Below are 21,485 nucleotides of genomic sequence, written 5' to 3'. Positions count from 1 at the left end.
GAAATAATAATAAAAGTAGGTTGTGAAGGTTCTAGATGATTTCTTTAGCTTTTAGGGTGTTGATGGAGTGTGTGTGTGTGTGCATGTAAGGCTAGTAAAAAAAAAAAATACAGATTTAAGTACTTTTATTATTATTTCGTGACTGCTGTACAGTACTGCTGTAAACATTCTCAATAGTTTGCTGGCCTTTAACTCGCACTTCTACAGGGTGGGTAAAAATTTATTAGGCAATGGTTAATGGTTAAAGAACTTCCCCCCATTTTGATCTTACTGTGTGTGTGTGTGGTTAGACCAGTATTTTTTAGGACTTTGGCTGGGATGATGCCACCTCATGAATAGCATGAAAAAAAGTCCAGATCTCACTCTGTGATTTTATCCTGTGAAGCAAAGCCTTACAAACTGGAGGACTTGGAGACATAGATTTAGGACGTTCTCAGCAATATTCCAAACTACTACCTTCAAAAGACACAAGCGCCTAGATTGAAATTTAAAGATTTGCTTTCATTTTGTTTCAGAAATATTAAAAATATGGACTTTATTACTAATTGATGATGCCTAGTTACCCATCCTATGCATACACATTTACTGACCACTTTATTTGGGACCCATGTACACTTGCTTATTTGTGTTATTTTGAATTATTCAAATACAGGTCAAGAGCTTCAAATCAATCATCAGAATCACATCTTATATAACAACTCCATGATCAATATGTTGTGTGTTCTGAGATGCTTTTCTGTTCAACATTGTGGTCAAAAGTGGTTATTTGCATTACTATAGCTTTACAGTCAGGAAATGAAAATGCCAGGACATTAGATAGATTATTTATATTTTTGTCAATTATGATGCTTGATTGTAATTATTGACACATAGCTTGATAATCTTTTGCATTCCCAGTTGTCATGTGATTGGCTATAAGGATAATTGGATTAATGAGAAGGTCAACATATGCAAAACACACTCAGAAAAACACCAAAGTGTCAGTTTTGCCGGCTACAGAAACTCAAATAACCACTCTTTACTACTGTGGTGAACAGAAAAGCATCCCATAAAGCACATACTGTAGAACCTTGAAGCAGTAGAAGACCACTTTACAAAACGAAGAACACGGATTAGAGGCTTTCATAGACACTCTTACCCTACTAGACAGTTCATGATTGGTACAGTAAATGACCAGTTGCTTTTTTCCCCCTAGTTTATAACTGGAGAACACTGAAGTGTCCTCTAATTTCTGGAATTCAACATCACCGTGTTTGTACTAGCTGTAAAAGTAGTATGTAAAACTGACGTAGTTAATATAAAAGCATTTTTAGTAGATCAGCATGCTTCCCCTTGGTTATCTACTGTTTGCAAAGCGCGTGCATCTCAGCCCAATAAAACATTTTACTGTCAATGGAAAATGTTTTTAATTACTGCTACAGAACACTAAAAGGCAGGATAAAATTTAACAGCAGTTACAAAATGCTTTCCAGGGATTAGAGGGTGGTATTTTGTTCAATTTTATTGTGAATGTTTCATACAACCATAAAACAAATAACCAGGAAGTGTAGTTATGATGCCTACAGTACGTATGAGACACCAAGGTTAAGTTACAGTATCAGTGTTCTTAAAGATATAACCGTAGAATGAAAAAGGCCTTTAATTCATTTGATTTTAATGGCAAATAAAAAAACAACTTTAATGGTTTTATTACAGGTTTTAAAAAGAGACTAATTAAGTAGCAGGCTGTGCGTTACAGAGAACACTTCTGACCTTTAATTGGCATCTATTATAAAAACACATGCTAAATCACTTAGACCACTCAGTGATTTACTGTCTCACATGGTCAGAGTCACTTGACAAATGAGATCAGCAACTTGGACTTTTTCAGCTCGAGTTACTGGTGTTTTAACACTGCGCCCCCTGGTGGAAAGTAACATACAGCAGGTCACTGACTGCAATGCAGCACAGAAAAAAAGCTCGTCATCCTTATCCCACATACAAGTTCTTATAAAAAAAAAAAAGGACACTGAGGAGTTGCAGTTTTACTTGAACCAGGAGCTGACAAAAACACATTACCTCAAGTTCAAGTTCACTAATGGCGGACTTGTGAATCTGTATACACTTAAGACAGTACAGGTGAATAGGGGCATTTAATACAATAAATATCTTATTTTAGCTTCTCCTGGTGATTCTGGTAATACTTACAAGGTTTCTTTTTCTGGAAATCAGAACCAGGGTGATAAAAGCATTAAATGTCAGATATTAGGGGAGAAATTTAAAAATTTGATTGGATGTAACAAACGTAAAGGATCGAAAGTGTTTATCAAAGTAAGGACAGGACACACATGCACACACTATGGGCAAGTTGGGAATTAATCTGATTGGCATGTCTTCGGACTGTGGGAGGAAACCGGAGTACCCAAAGAAAACCCACCAAGCACACTAAGGACATGCAAACTCCACGCACGGAGACCTGAGGTGGGAATCGAGCCCTCGACCCGGCATTGCTAACAACTATAACACTTTGCCTCCTATTATGGGTTGCATTTGGAAGGAAAATTTTAAACAATTCCACTGAATATTGGTTAATAACCAAGGATTCAGTATCGCAAAAATGAAAAGCAGCATTTTGCTAATCAGAATTTTTTATATTTAATATTATCCAATATTTTATCTTAATTAAAAACAAAATCCAAATATATATTTATTGTTTCAAATTAAATATGCTCACATTGACAAAGTGAATACAACAACTACAAAAATTCAAGTCTATGAATTGTGCATATTTCCCCAGTAAATCATAACATAAATCAAACAATAATCATTATTTTGAGAAGAATAAAAAAAAATAGATTTAAGGTTCTGAATAAAACCTTTCAAAGGTTCTAAAATGCGTTAATCCCATGTGTCCACACTAGTGAGTGGTATGATGTTTATGAAGAAAATTAGTTGGATGTTTATAAAGGAGTCTTATTAAATAAGCTTTTCAGGGATCATTTTTAGCTGTATCATTAACTCCAGGTAAACTCAAAAGCATTTATTATTATTAATTATATATCAGCAAACAAAACATGGACACCCATGATGTAATGATGAGATAACATTACGGTTACGAATTGAGTTGTGATATTTCATTACTACAGTACACTCTGAAAGATGGATTAACATGACTGAAGCACTTACTACCTGTTCTGTACTGTACTGAGTCTTGCCTTTTAATACTGACATTCATGACAGGAATGAGTTAATTTCTGCTGAGTCATAATCTTTAATAGTGGCTCGAAGCTTTCTTTTCATTTTTAGATCGATCATTCATTTTATTACATTAAAACTTTTAAGCCCCCTAAGAGGACAAAAAGTTCATAATGACATGTGTACATTATCTGAATAACCAAAAAAAGAGCTGGTGTAAAAGCACTTTCACTTTCACTGGGGAAGTCGCTATACTGTAAATGTACTTTTTTTTTTCTATTTTATATCTGCATTTCAATATTAGGTAAAAAAAAAAAAACAAGCGGCCACCGCCGCTATTTGTCTGATTTTAGAGTTGTGTCTATGCATCATGTTTGTTAAATCACTGTTACAGCTATTTTAAGCAAATTCCCGCTATTGGGAACTACAGGGCAACTTGGACGCTAGTACCTTAATGTAATTTCATGGCTGTTAGTTCGGCACCAAGCAACAAATCAGATACTTCAGAATGGACCCATGCCCCCCTAGATGTCCCAGGGCTCCATTTTCCACCACATGTCTAAATACTTAGACTGCTACTATATCCGGAGGTCATCGCAGAGTTTGCTAACACACACTAGTTGTTTAGAATACGCAGAGCTGAGAGAAAGTTCTCAATAATCACAGCTGTGGCATTCTTGTCCATTAAAACACACATTTTTTTACGCATCCGGAATACAATTTAATAAGATTACACAGATATAATACAGCTGAAGCAGATTAGGGGAAAAAAAGATGATATAAGGCTCATAAAGTCCATGTTCGCATTCTGTCCAATATGATCACATTTCACATTTCCTTAATCTCCAACTCACAGCAGCTCATCCAACAAGAGCTGCAAGGTGAACTGAGAGATCCTTTTTGGTGCTTTGTGTGTCTGTGCTCAGCGTTTCGATGTGAGCGTGAGGGTGGAGGAGACTCGGAAGATCTGAGGCAGCATGTTGCTCAGCTGGTAGAACATTTCCTCTGATATAGTCTGTCAAATAAAGCAGAAGTTGCAAAGTCAAAGTGCTTACTATAATGAATCACTGAGAATGCAAAGTGCAAAAGAAAACGATGCACGTCAGAAAATGAGTAATGTGAAAGATAACGCTTTAAAAATACTGTAACATACTGTACGAGGGCCGCTCATGTCAAACTGAGACTTTTGAATGTAAAGAATAATAGGACTCAGTTATGAAAGTATAAACTCCCTTTATTTCTCAATATAATCCCTGGCTACTCTAATGCATTTATCCCGGTGTATCATTAGTGCTTGGATACCATCAAGGTAGAAAGTTGGTCTGATTCACATTTGAAACACTGGCCTCCCAGGAACTCCTTTAATGCCCTAAACATGTTGAAATAGAGCGAGGTCAGAACTGTATGGGTGGTGTGGCAATTACTCCCAGCTGAATTCCTGTAATGTGCAAACTGAACGACTGCGTGTACAATTCCCACAGACAGATGCGTCTTTTGGTGAGTAGTTATCCGTAGATTTTTTAAGGATCAGACGTTCTACTTGCCGAACGTTATTGGGAACGACTGGAGTGGGCTCCCATCCACAGGATCGTAATTCCTGCATGTACGGCTTTATTTAAAATCACAGTACTATGCTTACACAAATCCACAAAAAAAAAATAATAATAACATTATAACATTATATAAAATTACTTGCATTTAGTAAGTAAATTAATTATTTGATCCTCTACCAATCAACAATAATTCTGGCTCACACATTCTGGTCATGTGGAACACTGATTAATTTAGGAATGCTCTCCTAACAAAAACTAGTTGCGTGTAGGTTATATATCTTCCATTCAAACCTCACCACCAAGGGCAAGACCAAAGGACGTCAGGGACAAGACTCTAGACCTGCACAAGGCTGGAGTGGGCTACAAGAAGTTTGGTGCAAAGGAAAACACTGTTGGAGAGATTATTCGCGAATGGAAAAATTGCAAAGTGACCATCAATTGCCCTCGGCCTGGAGCTTCATTCAAGAGTTTACCTCGTCAGGTAACGATGATCATGAAAAAAAGGGATCTGTCCAGAATTACATGGAAGGACCTTGTGATTGATCTTTAGGCAGTTGGGACCACCGTCACCAAACAAACCAATAGTAACACAATACGCTGCCATGGATTAAAATCCTTCAGCACTGCAAGGTTGCCCTCCTCAAGGAGGCACATGTATAGGTCTGCCTGAAGTTTGCCAATGAACAGAGAAGGATTGGGAGAAAGTGCTGTGGTCAGATGAGTCAATTGAGGTCTTTGGCATCAACTCGACTCTGCAATTTTTGAAAGGAAGATAAATGCTGACTATGACCCTAGGAACACCATACCTACAGTCAGGCATGCAGGTGAAAACATCATGCTTTGGGGCTGTCTCTCTGTTAAAGGTGCAGACCGACTTTGCCACATTGAGTGGCCAATGGGCAAACTTTTTGAATGAGAAACTCCTGAAGATGGGTCGTGAATGGGTCTTCCAGTATGACAATGACCCCAAACAGAAGAAGCAAATTAGGATAGATAGGAGTGGCCTAGCCAGTGTCCAGACCTTAATCCTATAGAATATTTATGGAGGGAGCTGAAACTTTGAGTTGCCTTTTCTCCACTGTGTGTGTGTGTGTGTATATATATAAGTTTTAGACGGTGCTATTTTGATAAAGGACGTGGTGTAAAACTGCCAGTTGCAAATGTCAAAGATCCCTTTGATGCTTGTTTTATCCTGTTGGTCTATCAGCGAGAGGGAACACGCTACGGGTTTTCCCAGGTTATTACAGAAATGGTGGCAGCTGGTGCTCAATAAAGCATAGGACATGCAGGAAAAGGTTGCGCTAAAGCCGGAGATGAGATTAGTGCCGAATTTCTTTTCATCAGTGTCAAATGAATGAACTAAAGGGAATGGGTCAGTGCACTAGACACTGCTGTAATTAAGGGGGGAAAAGTAAAAATTTTAAAGAATCAGAAGACTTGTTTGCTTCGAGAGCTTCCAAGTTCATACCTGAGGAACGAGGAACTGAACAGTCCGAGAGATGCCTCCGTCCCATGATGCCATTTCCATCATAAAGCCTGCAAACACAAAAAAAAAAAAAAAACATTTCGATTCCATGATCCAAACACAACACAACTGCAGAATCAGGGAGAAGGACCTTCACTTCTTAACAGAGTTTTTGAGAGAAGCAAAAAGTTCCCCTTAATTTTACTACTGATTACTAGGGATGTAGAGATACTGTGACACTATGAATTACGATGCAACACACACACACACACACACTAGCGGTCTCGATCAGCATAAACACACAGAGTTAGAGGACAGTAAATTGAAATAAAACTAAACTATACTGACCGAATTACAATAACAGGGAGGTTTTATTAGTTATATGGCGCCACACCCATCTTAAAACTGTTATAAAAATAGGTTTCGAAATAGCTCTTCATTGGTTTTCCAACATCTGAAAAGAGAAGCAGTGAAAGTCGGGTATTTTGACGTTCTACAGTATTTCAGGTGCTCTTCATCAATTTAAAGGTTCATCAATTTATTTATATAAATTAAATTAAATCAAATCAAATCTTTTATTATTGTTTTTTATCCATCTTTTCCCCCACTGAACTAATTAGTTGAAAGTTCTCTCATAAGGTAAATATGGAAAAGTTCTCCCATTAAACTTCTGTTTGTATTTTTTTTTTTCAATTAAATTTAATACAAATACTGGAAATTAGTATATATATATATGTCTATATGTTATCAATTTTTATTCCAAATATTCTCATAAATACAATCTTACATCATAATTCTAATCATAACCAGGGTGCAGCTTTACCCGGGTGGTACTTGTGCTCGTTGTGTTAATAGAATAAAAGGAGACACGTTCTCCGGTAGTACTGTACTGTATGTCTCAGAGCCTGTAATGATCTAAGGTACACGCTCTTCTTTTACAAAGACATCATTTCATTTCTTAGTTAAAGCTGTAACAGTCATACGATTAAAGGTCACTGACACTCAGCTTCATCTACAAAATAAAATCACAGATTTTCTGGTCTCACCAAGGAAAAAGACGAATCACTCATTTTCAGATTGCCGTTAAATATAATGCTACAATTCGATTAAAAGATTTCTTATGTTCTTTAATTATAAACTTATAAATATAACAGCTTTACAAATATACCAAGTGATTCATAATAGTTTAATCTCTTGTCACCCCACAATACTTCATGAACGTTTCAGACAGAAAAAAAACTTATATAATTTTAATTTTACAGTATTTAACTAAATAACACCTCTTAACATTTCACTTACTCTATGTAACAGTTGGATAAGTTGTGTTTTTGACTTTAGGCAGCAAAAATGACTGAAATAATCTATTTTGATATTTTCACAAAAGGTCATTTTGTGGATTAAAGTAACAAAATTTTGTTGTGTAAATTATTATATGAGAAAATACTGGCCTTAAACACGAAATATAGATCGTCTGCACAATAATGCAATTATTTATATTAGCCAATAACCATAAACCATGCAGACACAGGGCAAGGGTTTTAGTTAATGTTCACATGAAACATCAAAAAAAACGTAACCTTGGATCTGTGGCATGGTCGTTGGTGCCAGATGAGCTATTTTAAGAAATTTTGAAATAGCTGGGGTTTCCACAAACAACAGTATTTGGTGTTTTACGCAATCAATGGATCAAAAACAAAATCAATTGAGTGCCAGTTCTGGGAGTTGTGTCAGGAAGGGCATCTGGTGTCGACCCTTGAGTTTGATGTGAAGTTCTCCTGACCTGTGTCTGCATGATCTGAGCATTAACTGCAGGAACGTGCAACTGGAAGAAGGAGAGATCCATCCATTCCTTTCTACAATAATTCCTTCCCTTATCCATTTATTTCATTCATTTATTCAATAAAGTTTCACAGAAAGGCCTGGTCATTCCACAGCAAGGATGGGGCGAGGCTCGCGATTTGCCAACAGATACGGCAGTAAATTATCAACTGCTTTCGGGATAACGTTCCCCAAGGTTAGTACACTATATCATCAAAAACTTCAACGAAACCCGTCATATCTCAATACATGAAGGGCACAGCCGAAAAACCGCTACTGAACACGCGTGATCTCCGATCCCTCAGACATCGCAGCCTTACAAACCGTCATGCTTCTGTAGTGGAGATCACGATGTGGGCTCGGGAACACTCTGGTAAACCTTTATGTCCATTAACACCATTTGTTGCTTCATTTACAAATCCAACGTGAGGTTACAGGGAGCTGTTCCTCAACACTGTTCAAAAACGTCCCTGGACATCGGAGATAGACAGTCCTACACTGGAAACGTGCTTTGTTGTCATACGAGTCAAACTTTAAATAGTTTTTGGAAACAACAACCGTCATGTTATCTGGGTCAAAGTTAAAAAGGACCAGCCAAGCTGTAATCAGCGTCAGGGCCAAAAGCCAGCATTAGTCAGGGTATGCAGGTGTGCCAGTGCCCGTGGCATGGGTGAACTTCTTATCTGTAAGGGCACCTAAAATGCAGGAAAATATGTTCTTTTTTGAGCAACATACTGCCATCCAAACACAATCTTTTTCAGAGACATTCCTGTATTTTCCAGCAGGACAATGCCAAACTGGATTCTGTTGAGATAACACGTGCATGGCTGCTAAATACTGTACAGAGTAAGAGTGCTACACTGGCCTGCCTGCACAAGTGTAGGCTGCATGCATACTGTAAATGATAATTTAAGGGCCAAGTAAGGGTTAAGGGCCAAGTAATGACTTGGTGGTTGTGGGGTTTGAACTGGGGATCTTCCATAGTCCAATGCCTTAACCACTGAGCTACCCCTGGACTCTGGCGTTATCAAATGCAAAATGGAACAAAAAACAAATAAATTCACAAGGTAAATCATAATATATATAATAATGACCAAATAATGACTTTTCGGATGACTCCTTTTTGGTTTTATTGCCAATTTCAATACTGTTCCTACTTTTTTTTTAGAACTAGGGTTGTCGTAGTTGCAATGAAACCTCCCGGAAGTCTGATCAAGTGGTTAGTAAAGTGTAGGCTGCATGCATACTGTAAATGATAACTATTGCGGCATTTCTTTCTCCAGCATGCACAGCGTTTTTCCTGCAGAAAGTCAAACGTGTACTTCTTATTTATATTCTAACCTAAATGCAGGAGCGAAGTGGAGGATTTTAAGGTTTTATATACTAGACCGCAAAATTAAATTCAGTATTACTTCTCTGGTCTTTATCCAATCTGTTTACACAGAAAGCAAACTGGGATTTGAAGATTATATTCTGAAATATTAACCCTTATTAACACTTGCATATTTGCTGCGAAAACCCACAAGAAACGTACGAATGAGGCTGAAAGTTTCTGGCTGAAGCTCTTATCCCTGTGAGTAATCATGTAGTCGGCAGCGAGTTCTCTAAAGTCAGCAGATCCTCCTTGTGCTCTTTGCTTACTCACCTTTCACGCATTTAAACACCAACTCAGCTCGCTTTAGGCACCAGGGGATGGTCATCTCCTGCACAAAGGAAAAGTGTGAGATAATATAGTTTATATTAAATTTTATCCAAGTGACAGACTCTAGGCAAAAAGCAGTGCTCAAAAATGTAGCAATATTGGTAACGTTTTATTTAAAGGAACACCTATTAAAGCCTGGTTTTCTATTTGATTAAACTAGAATTAGAAGCATACAGTATACAGTACATGTTTACTCATTATGTACTGTATCTGTCCTCATTCGCAATTGCATGTTATGTAAAAATGAGAAATAACTGCATATGCATGAAGCCATAAAATGCAGGAGTCACTAGAATCTAAAAGTGTAACGTAGACAATTAAGAATAGGACAACAGAAAATAGTTTGTCGGGTCTTTTGGAGATTGAGTTCATACATCAAGGACACCTCAGATATGCAAGGGTGGAAAACAAAGGAGGGAAACTGGCTGTGCTGTCTGGGACAGCAGGATGACTTGATCACAGAGAGCGCCAACCAATCACGAGCGTCTAGAAGCTGAGGTATGCGGACAGTGCGAAGTCTTAATAGTAGGTGTTGTTGTTTGACATGTATTAGTTCTCTGGAAATCTCAAATGAGGATGAGTCTTGTTCCTCTCTATGTTCCTTCCTCATGCCATCTCAGGAATTTACCCCCCCCCCAATTATATACACATAATCATGTCTTTTATATATAGACATGCATAAAATATATTTTTAAACACAAAAAACCTCTAGTTATTCAGCAATAAAGGTTTTTATCAGTAAAAAACTAATGCATAGTACATAAAATATCTAAAATTTTGAGTTACATTAAACAAACAACAAGACATTAATTATCCAATTATGTGTTTTTTAAATAAAGGAGTGCTAAAAAAACTCAACAGCGTGCTTTTCGTTATTTTTTCACAGACGTTTAGCCTACCCTGTATCTGGATAAAAAAACAAACAAACGAACAAACAAAAAACAACAACGCAGGAATAGCTCAGGTGTTGCACTACTGATTACAAGGTCCCAGGTTTAAACCCCAGCATCACCAAAATTGCCACTGTTGAGCCCTTAAGCAAGGCCCTTAACACTCAACTGTTCTGATACACAGTGCTGTATATAATTAAATAAAATGCAAGTCGTTCAGGATGGAGGGCCAAATGCCGTAAATGTAAATGTATTCCTTACGAGCAGTCTGTGGTCAGCTGGACTGGGATCAGGGAGTGTTAACTTTTCAGCTAAATCTATCCTGGGTCACTTAAAAAGGGAAAAAAAGTCTAAATTACAGGACATGACTATGTTGTGTAATAAAAACAGCAAAACCGTATGCTATATACTGTACTGCAGAAAGAGATGAGACATCCGTTCGGCTTTATGTGCTGAAGTAAGTGACTAAATTTAGTCGACCCAAGCTAATGTGAGAGCACAAGGACTTGATTTCAAATTTATGGAGAGAGAAGGTTAAACTCTGAACCAAATGATGGTCTTAGCAAAATCCAGAGGAGAAACGCTCCGAACGAATTAGCATCTGTTTTCTTCACTCTCGCTGCATCTATTTTGATGACGCTACAGTACAGACTGACATTAACACTATGAGATACATATCCAGTGATAAGGAAACAGCTTAAATCTAATTTCAATATAACAGTTTCCCTGATATGCAATGCACACACTAACGGTAAATAAATTGTTTAAAAGTATTCGAAATTCAAAAGGACATTTTATTCATTAATTAATGCTGGTCTGGAAAAACACCCTGGGATAAGATGACATGGCAGCATATAGCAACATACACATTCACAGCTGGAGCAAGACATCAAAGTCACCTAGGCATCTTTCTTTCTTTCTTTCTTTCATGACCCTGTCTAACCACGAATGCCTAACCATGCTTAGTTAACTGATATGTCGCTAAATACTAAGGCTGTCATCATGAATTAGACCTTCTATACAGAATATACTTCCTTTTTTGTTTGTCAGAAATGCAGGTTGGAAAATGTTCATACGGTCTCATCTCAGACATACATGTTGGAGACATGTGAGCAGATCAGCTTACAGAATTGAAGATGAATACTGTACAATGTTTTAAAGTAGACTGAATGGAAATGACTGTGGTTCTCCACACCACTGGTTTTGCCCTGTCTGAGCATGCTTTGCTCTATAAGGAGCCGGCATTTCTCATATCAGGCCATCTCAATGGGCATCCAGAGTCTGGATTTTGTAACCATGGTTCCCAGCACTGTGCTCTCGCCATCTTGTCAATTAGCATCATGAGGAAGGAAATAAAAACTAAACACTTGGAAAAAAAAAACCTAATAAAAAAAACAAAAAAACATTTTAATACTAAAAAAGAAGATCCAGTTGCTTTCGCCGCATGTTCTCCAACAGACGCCTCAAAACATGGCAGTAGAATTCGCTATTGAAGGCCGCAAATGTCAGAAAAGACGATGACCATGCACTGAAGACGAGCTGAAGACCTGCCTCGCCTTTTTCAGACAGTTGCTTCGTCTCAGGCTCATACCATACTCCCACTGTATGTTTCGTCGCCGATAATGATCCTCGACAAAAAAAAAAAAAGGTCAATTCACGGGAATTCTCAGACGCGATGTTCCTTCTGCTCCGACAAATGGCAGCAATGTTGTTGATTGATCTCCGACGACCATCATGCACAAGTTGCACAATAGTTTTCACATTTTCAGAATAGCAACAGTTGCACAGCCGTACACAGGGTGATGTCTTTTGGCACGCTGACTTATGAAAGCCACTGCTCCCTGTAACTGAGTGCAGCCTTGTGCCTGGTGGCCTGTTTCAAAACTTGTCTTAAAACTTTTTGATATCACCTCGTATTATATCTCAGAGAACAGCGTCCTGAGTCCTGACATGTCAATACTATGGCTCGAACACATCATTTCAGGACATAAAACACAACAAAGCTGGAATTAATATCTAGTACAAGTTTCCCATTTTGAGCTTTAAATCTTCTTTTGTTTCCCAAGGTAACATAAAAAAAGAAATCCTACTTAAAAATTTGATAGGGACATTCTGGCCCTCCCGGTATCTCAGAACGGCTGAGATAAAATTAAGGTCAGATTAATGGTAACACACAGACTTGGTATGTGAGCAACAATAAATCAGACATGACCTTGCTGGTGTTAATTTTTTTTTCTCCAGCTGTTTTATTTTGCGATGGGGAATCTGAGATACTATGTATGACCTGTGTGTGTGTGTGTGTGTGTGTGTGTGAGGATAAGCAATGAAACCCTAGTTAGCCAGGCTCTGGATTTCTGATCATGAATCAGCACGACTTCTGTAGCAGAGCTTCTGCAGCTAATCCTGTAAATGTACGCAATTTATTAAGCTTAATAGAGCTCACAGGACAAGGAACCATGTTTCACAGACCTCCATGTGCTTTTCATTTCATTGGGAAAATAGGTTTTGGGGGAAAATAGATTGTTTACAGGTGACTGGAAAAGAGCGCATGCATTTTTAAAGTAATTATTCTGTGCTTTAAGTGGTCACGTAGCTCGAGCAACAGTCAGGCTTTGTCACATTCTGCCATTCAGCTGCATTTGCTTGATGTTCACTGTGAACTGTTAGCTTCTATGCCAGAAAATAATAAATAATTAAAGTTACTTATTCACTTCAGGCTCTCACCGGTCACAGCTCTGGATGTCAAATACAAGCATCACGCTCATTCTTTTGAAGATTTATTTGATAAATATAACCCTATTATTATCCTAGTACTTAATTAAATGGAACACTATTCTATATTAATATTTGTCACACTCAAATTTCTTGATTCAACAGGTCTGGTAGTAATCAAGCCTGGGTGTGGCAACTCTGCCTTCAAAAAAATTACAGTTCATTCACGACTTAGCAAGGGGGCAATTACTTTTTCACATAGGACCAGGTGGGTTTGAATCAGCCTTACCGGTTTCAATCAGTCGGTTCGTAATCGAGGACAAACACCAGAAGTTCTATTCAGACAGTAACGCAGGGTCATGGGCTTAAATGCATCAAGAATACCTGTTGAGCCACCATGTGACCCTCCTGTTCAAGCATTAAATGTGAACTGAACCTTTGGTAGAAACTTAAACTGGTCTGACTTGTAGTCAGTATTCAAAAGCAGGATATGATCTAAATTGTTCATTTACGCTAGATGAAAATGGTATCTAATAAACTGGCAACTTGAAGTACATCCTACAATTGAGACGTCACAACGACCAGTGTATCCCGGGACGCTGCGGTCATACCTCAGACATGTCGTGCACGAGCAGCAGCGGGATGGTGATGGTGGTGATGTCGTGCGTGCAGCACACTTTCAGGATGTTGCGCAGGCCCATGATGGCCGGGTCTCGTGCCGTGAGGTTTGCCGAGCGCACGTTGTCGTCAACGCACAGATGGAACACTATGTGAACTTCGGACAAGTTGGAATGACGAGTGATATAGAATTCGCCTGCCGAGGGAGAAAAAAAATTAAGTTTGTCTATAGTGATTAAGACGTGAGTAAAATGTGTTTTGAGGGACAAATTTACCGGGAAGGATATTAGAAGGGTTTCGCTCGATGTTCTTGCTTTTTTCATCGTTGCTCCCATTTCTGGGCATCTCTGCAAAACAAAAGTGCTGACTGGGTTAGTTCTTCTGTACCAGCTCAGCTTGTTGTATTTTACTCCTTTTCTGATTTATAACTAAGAACTGGGTGCGTAAACAAAATGTGTATATGCATATAAATTCATGCTTAAATGCATCCATCATCTTACAAGCTCCATACGTCGACAGTAAATTCACTTGATCAAAAGTCTGTGACTAACAGGGTGCACAGAATTCTGGTGAAATCTTTAGACAGCCAGAAAAGAGCTGGATAGTATTTCATTGTTGCTGGCACAAGGCAAAGGGAACGCAACACTTCCCTGCGGAGCCCGTGAAGTTGGATACTCCATGGTGCAATGCAGAGGTGGGTGCTCTGAAAAAGGGGGAATCCACTACACACCCACGCACACGCCTACACACACTCTCGCACACACAGTTGCTGTGTCACTCACCCGGCTGTTCTCTCTGCTTGCTGCTGCGCTGAGCCCGTGCGTAGAGCACCACCTGCTGGACCACCTCCAGCTGCTCGGAAAGCCGAGGGAAATGGAAATCTGTGCACTCTTGAGACACGGTGGCAAAATCTGCATTAACAGGAACAAGGGACCGAGGTTAAAGCACATGTCATGCTAAAAAAAATGACTGCTATGCTTTTGTAAAATATAAATAAATTGAAACAGTATTTACAAAGTGTTTGTCCATAGAAAAGTACACCTAAACTGAACTTCTATGTAATCCAATGTTATATAAAGTATATATGTAATTATCTATAACCACTTGGCTGTGTGAAAGGGTTCATGTGTAGTGACGTGGTAGAGTGAGGTGCCGTGCCTCTCTTTATGCCGCTGTAGGAGTTTACTCTGTTATCGACGAGCAGGACGAGGCCGCAGAGAGAGGACGAGTAGAGCGAGAACGCCGTCTGAAGCCGACGCAGCTTGACGCTGCCCCCGCTGCCGTGGCGTCTGTGCTTGCAGAAGTCCAACACGTTGGCCCGCACCAGCCGCAGGTTGTGCATCGTCTTCAGCTGAGCCCCTGAAGCGTTTGGCACAGAGATGGAAAACGACATGATGGATAAACCACTGATGTATGGACATATTTGCAGGGTGTAAATGTTTGGATATGGCAACGGTCGCTGCCTTTTCCTTATAATTGAAGTCTGTGGTTTAAATGACAATTTTGAATATTGCTTTTAAATAGAACCAGCTAGGTTTATAGATTTGGAAATAGAGGTTAGGATTATGTTCATTCCTATTATTAGGTTTTCATATTTCTATTGGGACATTATGTTAGCAAATATTATAGCAGAATTGACTTATGATAGGAAAATACCTAAGAAAATATTAGCAACATATACTGTAACATGGGAGACCTGCTGACATTGAACTGGAACAATACATATACAAAAGACATACTATCGCATTTTGTACAGTCTGGTATACAGTAAATGAATACCTAAATGAATGGTGAAGCTCTCCTCCAGCTGCCGATGCTCCTCGAACACTCTGGTCCCCGACTCACCGGCCTCGCTCAGCTGCCCAGGCTGTACCTTAATCTCCTCACTGCAACACAACCCCAAATATCACATTTTAACAGGATGTATATTATCCTCACATCCTTATTATCCTTTTTTTTATTTCCTTCTGTTCACGGGTCGTCCTGAACTTCACTTACGTGATGGTGCTGTTGTTAGGTTTGCGAAGGTCCTGGTGTAGTTTAACCACCCACTCCTGGTACTCTTGTTTCTGGATACCGGTTACCTGCTTCAGCTCACTGGCCCACTTGTTCTCCAAAACCTAAACAACAGTCACGACAGCTACTGTATTACTGTACAAAAAGTACTGTATATTGTGTATAAATAAAAGTCTAATTCCTTTTTTCAAGGACTTCTTGAGTCTAAGTAAATGCAAAATGTATTATTACAAAACTTTAATCAATCCGTTTCTTTAAAGGTAAGGTCAGTGATTTTTCGAGCTGATGATTAGTGGAGTAAAATTCAAACAAATGCATGAAATGAACGGTAAGTGCAAGAAAAAAGTGCATTTTAAAAATAATAGGCAAGCACTCATCTCCATCTTCTAATAGTCTGAATGTTAATTATTATGTGCTTGAGCATATACTCTACTGTTAGCAGTATTTTTATTTGGATATTATGTCAGTAATTTTGGGTGACATTTTCCTAACTGTTTTTTCGAATAATCTTTACTATTAATGAAAAAAAAAGGAAAGTGATGGTTCACGGGCTTAGGTTCGACTCCCGCCTCTGTGTGTATGGAGTTTGCATGTGTGCTTGATGGGTTTCCTCCGGGTACTCCGGATTAGGCAAATTGCCGTTCCCCAAAATTGCCCATGACTGTGTATATGTGTGTGCCCTTTCAATGATTGGCACTCGGTCCAGCGTGTACCCTGCCTTGTCCCTGAAGTCTCCTGGGATTGACTCCCCGTGCGACCCTAGCGGTATGGACGATGGTTCACTGCGTCTAGTGGCCTTACTTGCTGAGCGTCAAAGTGCTGCGCTGCTACTGTATTAACGTCCTGATCGCTCAAGGTCTTCCCCAGCTCCTGCATGACTTTGTCCATTTCCACTGCCTGCCTATATGGGTGGGAAAAAACAACAACAACGTTAACACCTATTATGAGAAATAACCTCTCTTTTTAAACGTGAGAAAATTTCTGTGCACCGGAAACGTTTTACAGCTGAGGACATATAGGGGGGACCATCTAGATTTCTAACCTCTGAATCATGTCCTCAACATGCCTTTCAAATTCTATGAAAAAACCAGTCCCACCTCTATTAGTACTAACAGGTAAGTTACAGCCATAATCTTAAGAAACATCAAAGAACCCAGGATCCTAGGCACCAGTACTTTACGGACTACTGACCTCTCCTGGAGTTTCTTGAGCTCCATGTCTCTCTCACTGATGAGCTCGGACACGCTGACGTAGTAATTGTGTTCCAGGTTGAGTAATGTCTCTGAGGCCGAAGAGTGGATCAGTTCATGATACACATCAGCAAAGTCCTCGTCCCAGCTGGGCTCCTCAGGTCGGGCGTGTTCTAGTGTGGTCTAAAAGCAAACACCACACGAGTACTCAGTGAGGCTGTTAAATCATTTTAAAACTACATGCTAAATGATTTACTAAATCTAAATGCATAGGAATATTAATGTCACTGCGAACGGCAGACATGTTCTGCTTTTTACATTTTCTTTATTTAATATTAGGGTCTTGACTTTGCGCAAAGACTGGACACGTCCAGTGGGTGTCACGTTTTTGTTGTCACACATACAGTACTGCCTGAATTCAACACGGTAGAATCTATACATATAATAAAGCTGTAAAGTTGGCGTGTCTGTACATTGAAGATATTTGCAGAAGAATAATTTGTGGTGATGTTAGATAAGTAATAGAACACATCATAATGGTTTTTGGAAATTTTGTTTGTTTGTTTGTTTGCACGCATAATGTAATGAGGTCACAGGTGTATTTGGCCGAGCTTGAGGTAACATATTGTATAGAGTTCGTTTTATCACAAACGGGAAGAGAAGATAAGCTACTTTGTAATTTTAATGGGAAACAGCCTCATAACTTTAAAAAAATATCAACCTTGAAAAAATCATTAGTTCATCTCAAAATTCAACAGATGGCGCTGTACATTTTTTAATACGCATTTATGAGTGTGTGATTGAAATCTCCTTAATAAAGCAATCTCACCCCTTTATTCTGTGCACTTGACGGTAACATGTAAAAATTGTAGTTCATTCCAATTTTGTGGCGCTGTACAGTTTTTAAAATGCACTTATTGTACGAGTATGCAATTAAATTTCATGCGAACGAAGCCGCAGGCACATCTAGTAGTCTAAATATGAGGGGCATCCATTTACATAGGTGAATAAGAGGATTTTCAGATAGGATCATGTTACAACATTTTTATAATACTTAATGCTTCTTTACTCCATGTTTCAGGTTTTTTTTGGAAAAATGCTACACATTTAGATTATTATCAGATAAAAAGAAACACATTTGCTAAATACAGTTTCATTCCCTTTTATGTCTGTAGTGTCAGTTACTTTTTTGAATTCAAATCCTTTAACGGTCTTAACTGTCATTCAGTTGAAACTTGGCCAATTTAGATTTCACATGAAAAGACATAAATCTGAAAAAAGTGTGTTATTCTAAAATACAAAATTGTTAAGATATGGCAATATGCATTTGATGTGGTTACGGACACTACAAGACATGGGGGGGAAAACACTGAAAAATGGCTATTTATGTTTAACATAAAAGAAACAAAATCAGCACCAATCCTGTCTTTTGGCCGATTAATAAACCTGCAATTTGGCCTCCAGTTGGTGAAACTTGCAAAGCTGCTGTTACAGAAATTGAATCACCACCTTCTGACCTATCAGATATGAGAACTCAACCCGGGTACAACATGCTGCAGTCAGGGACTGGTAGCTACCGATCGCTTTATACCATGACAATATGATTTCAATCAAATAACATCACTGAAGATCCAACACACTACAGTATTTCACAGCATTTGTATTGCTCTTACCTCGGTGTAGGCCTTGGCCCACAGGTTGCTCAGTTTATTAATGTCAACTTCTCCATTAGCGATCCTCTGTAGAGCTGCTTCAGCCTCCCGGTCGTAATCGTCTAACGTTTCTCTCTCAATGAACGCAGTAAGTTTGTTCTTTAAGTCTGGAATAAACCACAAGTGTGTAGCTAAATGCAGTATGACTGAATTCCTTTTTTATTTGCTGCTTATCATTTTCAAACAAAACTATTTTTAATAAATGTGAAAAAACACCTTACTTTTTTCATTTATTCAAGTCTGCAAAAATCACACAGGAAATACGAAAACAAGGGGAACAGAACGGAACGGTCAAACTTTTGGGCTGCATCAAACAAAGAGAACAACTAAGGAGATTTGAAATAACTGGAACTGGGTTCAGAACCCTTTAACACATTATATAAGCAGTTTTAAATGAGAGTTAAGCAATACAAAATAAATCTCTAATTTGTTAAAGCCAAAATATCACTCAATTTAGACTTCATGCAGGGGGCCGATACTTTTGACTTGCATGCATGCAGCTTGAAAACCTGAGGTATCAATCTGTGCATGGATCTGATGAGAGGTTAGACTTTTTTATGATGAACTGTTGAGTACTTGAAGAGCGACTTCTCACCCTTTTCTACGAAGCAGGGCATGTTGTGGAGCAGCATGAGTCTCCCGTGCAGATCGTTCACGTTGCCTTGAACGGGAAACTGTAGAGGCACTTTGAGGACACAGTGATTTCTTCCCGCCTTAAACTCAAACACAAATTCTTTCTCTGTAGAGCTCGCTTTCCCTTTGGTTTTCCTCATATTTCACCTGGAAACAGAAGGGAAACAAAAAGAAATGCTAAACACATTGGAAAAACTTCTGGACAAACAGATTGAATCTGTTTCTGAGGGATTGTTTTCCTTTCGTCTGGGTCACATGACTGCTGTTGGTCGGAGAGGTCACGCTGAAGGAAGATGACATCACATTGCTTATTGATGATGTGATATTTTAGATCCATTGAGTGACTTTATTTAAAAAGTCTAGCAACTTTTCTAACATAAACTAATGACTTTGTAAGCAGACATCAGCAATAGTCCGGCACTCGATGCAGTTCTTCAGCTCAGATCACAGCAGCAACAAAGCTGGTTCTCTCAACTGATTACTGGTGTGTAAACACTGACAGAGGTGTGCTTGTGAAAGCTAATGTTCTTAATCACCAAATGAAATCACACCCATTAACTGAGCACTAGTGATGGGTCGTTCATGACCCACGATTCGTTCTTTTTGAACGAGGCACGTGACAAAAGAACAAACGACTTGGGCCAGAGGATATGAGAGGTGAGCTGCTCATTCTGTTTATAATAATATGTCCTTAGCTGCATCATATTTTCATTACTGGAACTATAGCCAACTTTTTTTTGTGTGTGTGCGCGCGCGTGTGTGTGTAAGTTTACTGTCAGAATCCCTACTAACAAGCAACAACTATTCGCTCCCAGGAACCAATCATTGCTCCGAATCGTTCCCAAAAAAACCAACCAATGATTAGAGAACCAATCACTGATCAGAATCAACACTGCCAACTGCCAGTCACTGATTAATGCTGTTCCCAAACAACCACTGACTGCTGTTTGTTTCACCTTAACCTTCATTTCCTTGCATTAAACTCTATTCCAGGCTTCATTTACAGTAACAAAAGCAAATTATTCAAATTCCTTTGGATACCATCGAGTTAAAACCTTTTCTCATCATTGGGCTGCCTGCTTCACATGAAAAGCTGGCCTCCCAGGAACTCCTTTAATGTGGTCAGGACTATACAGGGAATGTGGCAATGACTCCCAGCTGAGTTCCTGTAATGTGCAAGTGGTGTTGGTGGATGATTGTGTGTACAGTTCACACAGACAGATGTGTCTTTTTCTTCCGCAAGTCGGTAACGTCGATTTTCAAGGATCAGACATTCCACCAGTTTTACACCCTCGTGTGTGCAAATAAATATGCATGTTAATATGACATCATGCGGCGACTTCTAGTGACAGTTTAGCATGCACATGACTTTCCCCTGAAATGAACTGTCAACACTGATACCAACACACATACCCTGTGGTCATTATACACTTGAGAAATGCATGCATTTAATATATTCAGTTTAAAATGTGAGAGCAGATGCATTACACACCATCTGCTTGGAGAAGTATACACACACACACACACACACACACAGGATGGCAGTGCATATGAACATGCAATATGTGTGCAAATATAAAACACTACAAGCAATGGAATGACATAATGCGTTTATAAGAAGTGTACAATTTTAATTTTTAAAGAGTAAAACCAATAATATTACAGCTGTAACACCTTAGCTAACCAACACTAGCACGAGCCTGGCACGAGCTAACTTAACTAATCCCACTACTGCATTAAATTTAAGCTATCTAACATGCAGTCTCTACAAACGCACACATAACACGAATCTGTTTAAAGTTAAGTAAAGTAGTTAATATACCATATTGCGTTTAACAGTAAATACAGTACACTTACTGACAGACGAGGCTGAAGTTAGCCTCTTATTCACCAGTTTCTTATTTTCCGTTCCACCTTAAAATATCATGCACTGACCGTATCTGACCTCTAGAGGGCAAAAGAGTAAAAAGAAATCACATAAAAAGTTATTTGCATTGAAATG

At 38.8% G+C, this 21,485-nt stretch overlaps 1 protein-coding gene across 1 annotated transcript; it reads right to left on the bottom strand.

The window, feature by feature from the left end:
* Positions 1 to 3,432: 3,432 nt before the first annotated feature.
* Positions 3,433 to 21,399, bottom strand: c10h12orf4 (chromosome 10 C12orf4 homolog). Its single transcript, XM_053505064.1, has 14 exons — positions 21,341 to 21,399; positions 19,446 to 19,630; positions 18,812 to 18,957; positions 17,140 to 17,321; positions 16,750 to 16,849; positions 15,931 to 16,052; positions 15,712 to 15,818; positions 15,091 to 15,291; positions 14,715 to 14,843; positions 14,208 to 14,279; positions 13,926 to 14,128; positions 9,656 to 9,713; positions 6,196 to 6,263; positions 3,433 to 4,189 (listed from the first exon to the last, which is right to left on the bottom strand). The coding sequence occupies exons 2-14, from the start codon at positions 19,621 to 19,623 to the stop codon at positions 4,097 to 4,099; spliced, it is 1,659 nt and encodes a 552-aa protein (XP_053361039.1). The 5' UTR covers positions 19,624 to 19,630; positions 21,341 to 21,399; the 3' UTR covers positions 3,433 to 4,096.
* Positions 21,400 to 21,485: the final 86 nt, after the last annotated feature.

This window comes from Clarias gariepinus, chromosome 10, assembly GCF_024256425.1.
Source record: "Clarias gariepinus isolate MV-2021 ecotype Netherlands chromosome 10, CGAR_prim_01v2, whole genome shotgun sequence".
Lineage (NCBI taxonomy): Eukaryota > Metazoa > Chordata > Actinopteri > Siluriformes > Clariidae > Clarias > Clarias gariepinus.
This window is presented reverse-complemented; position numbering and strand designations above follow the sequence as displayed.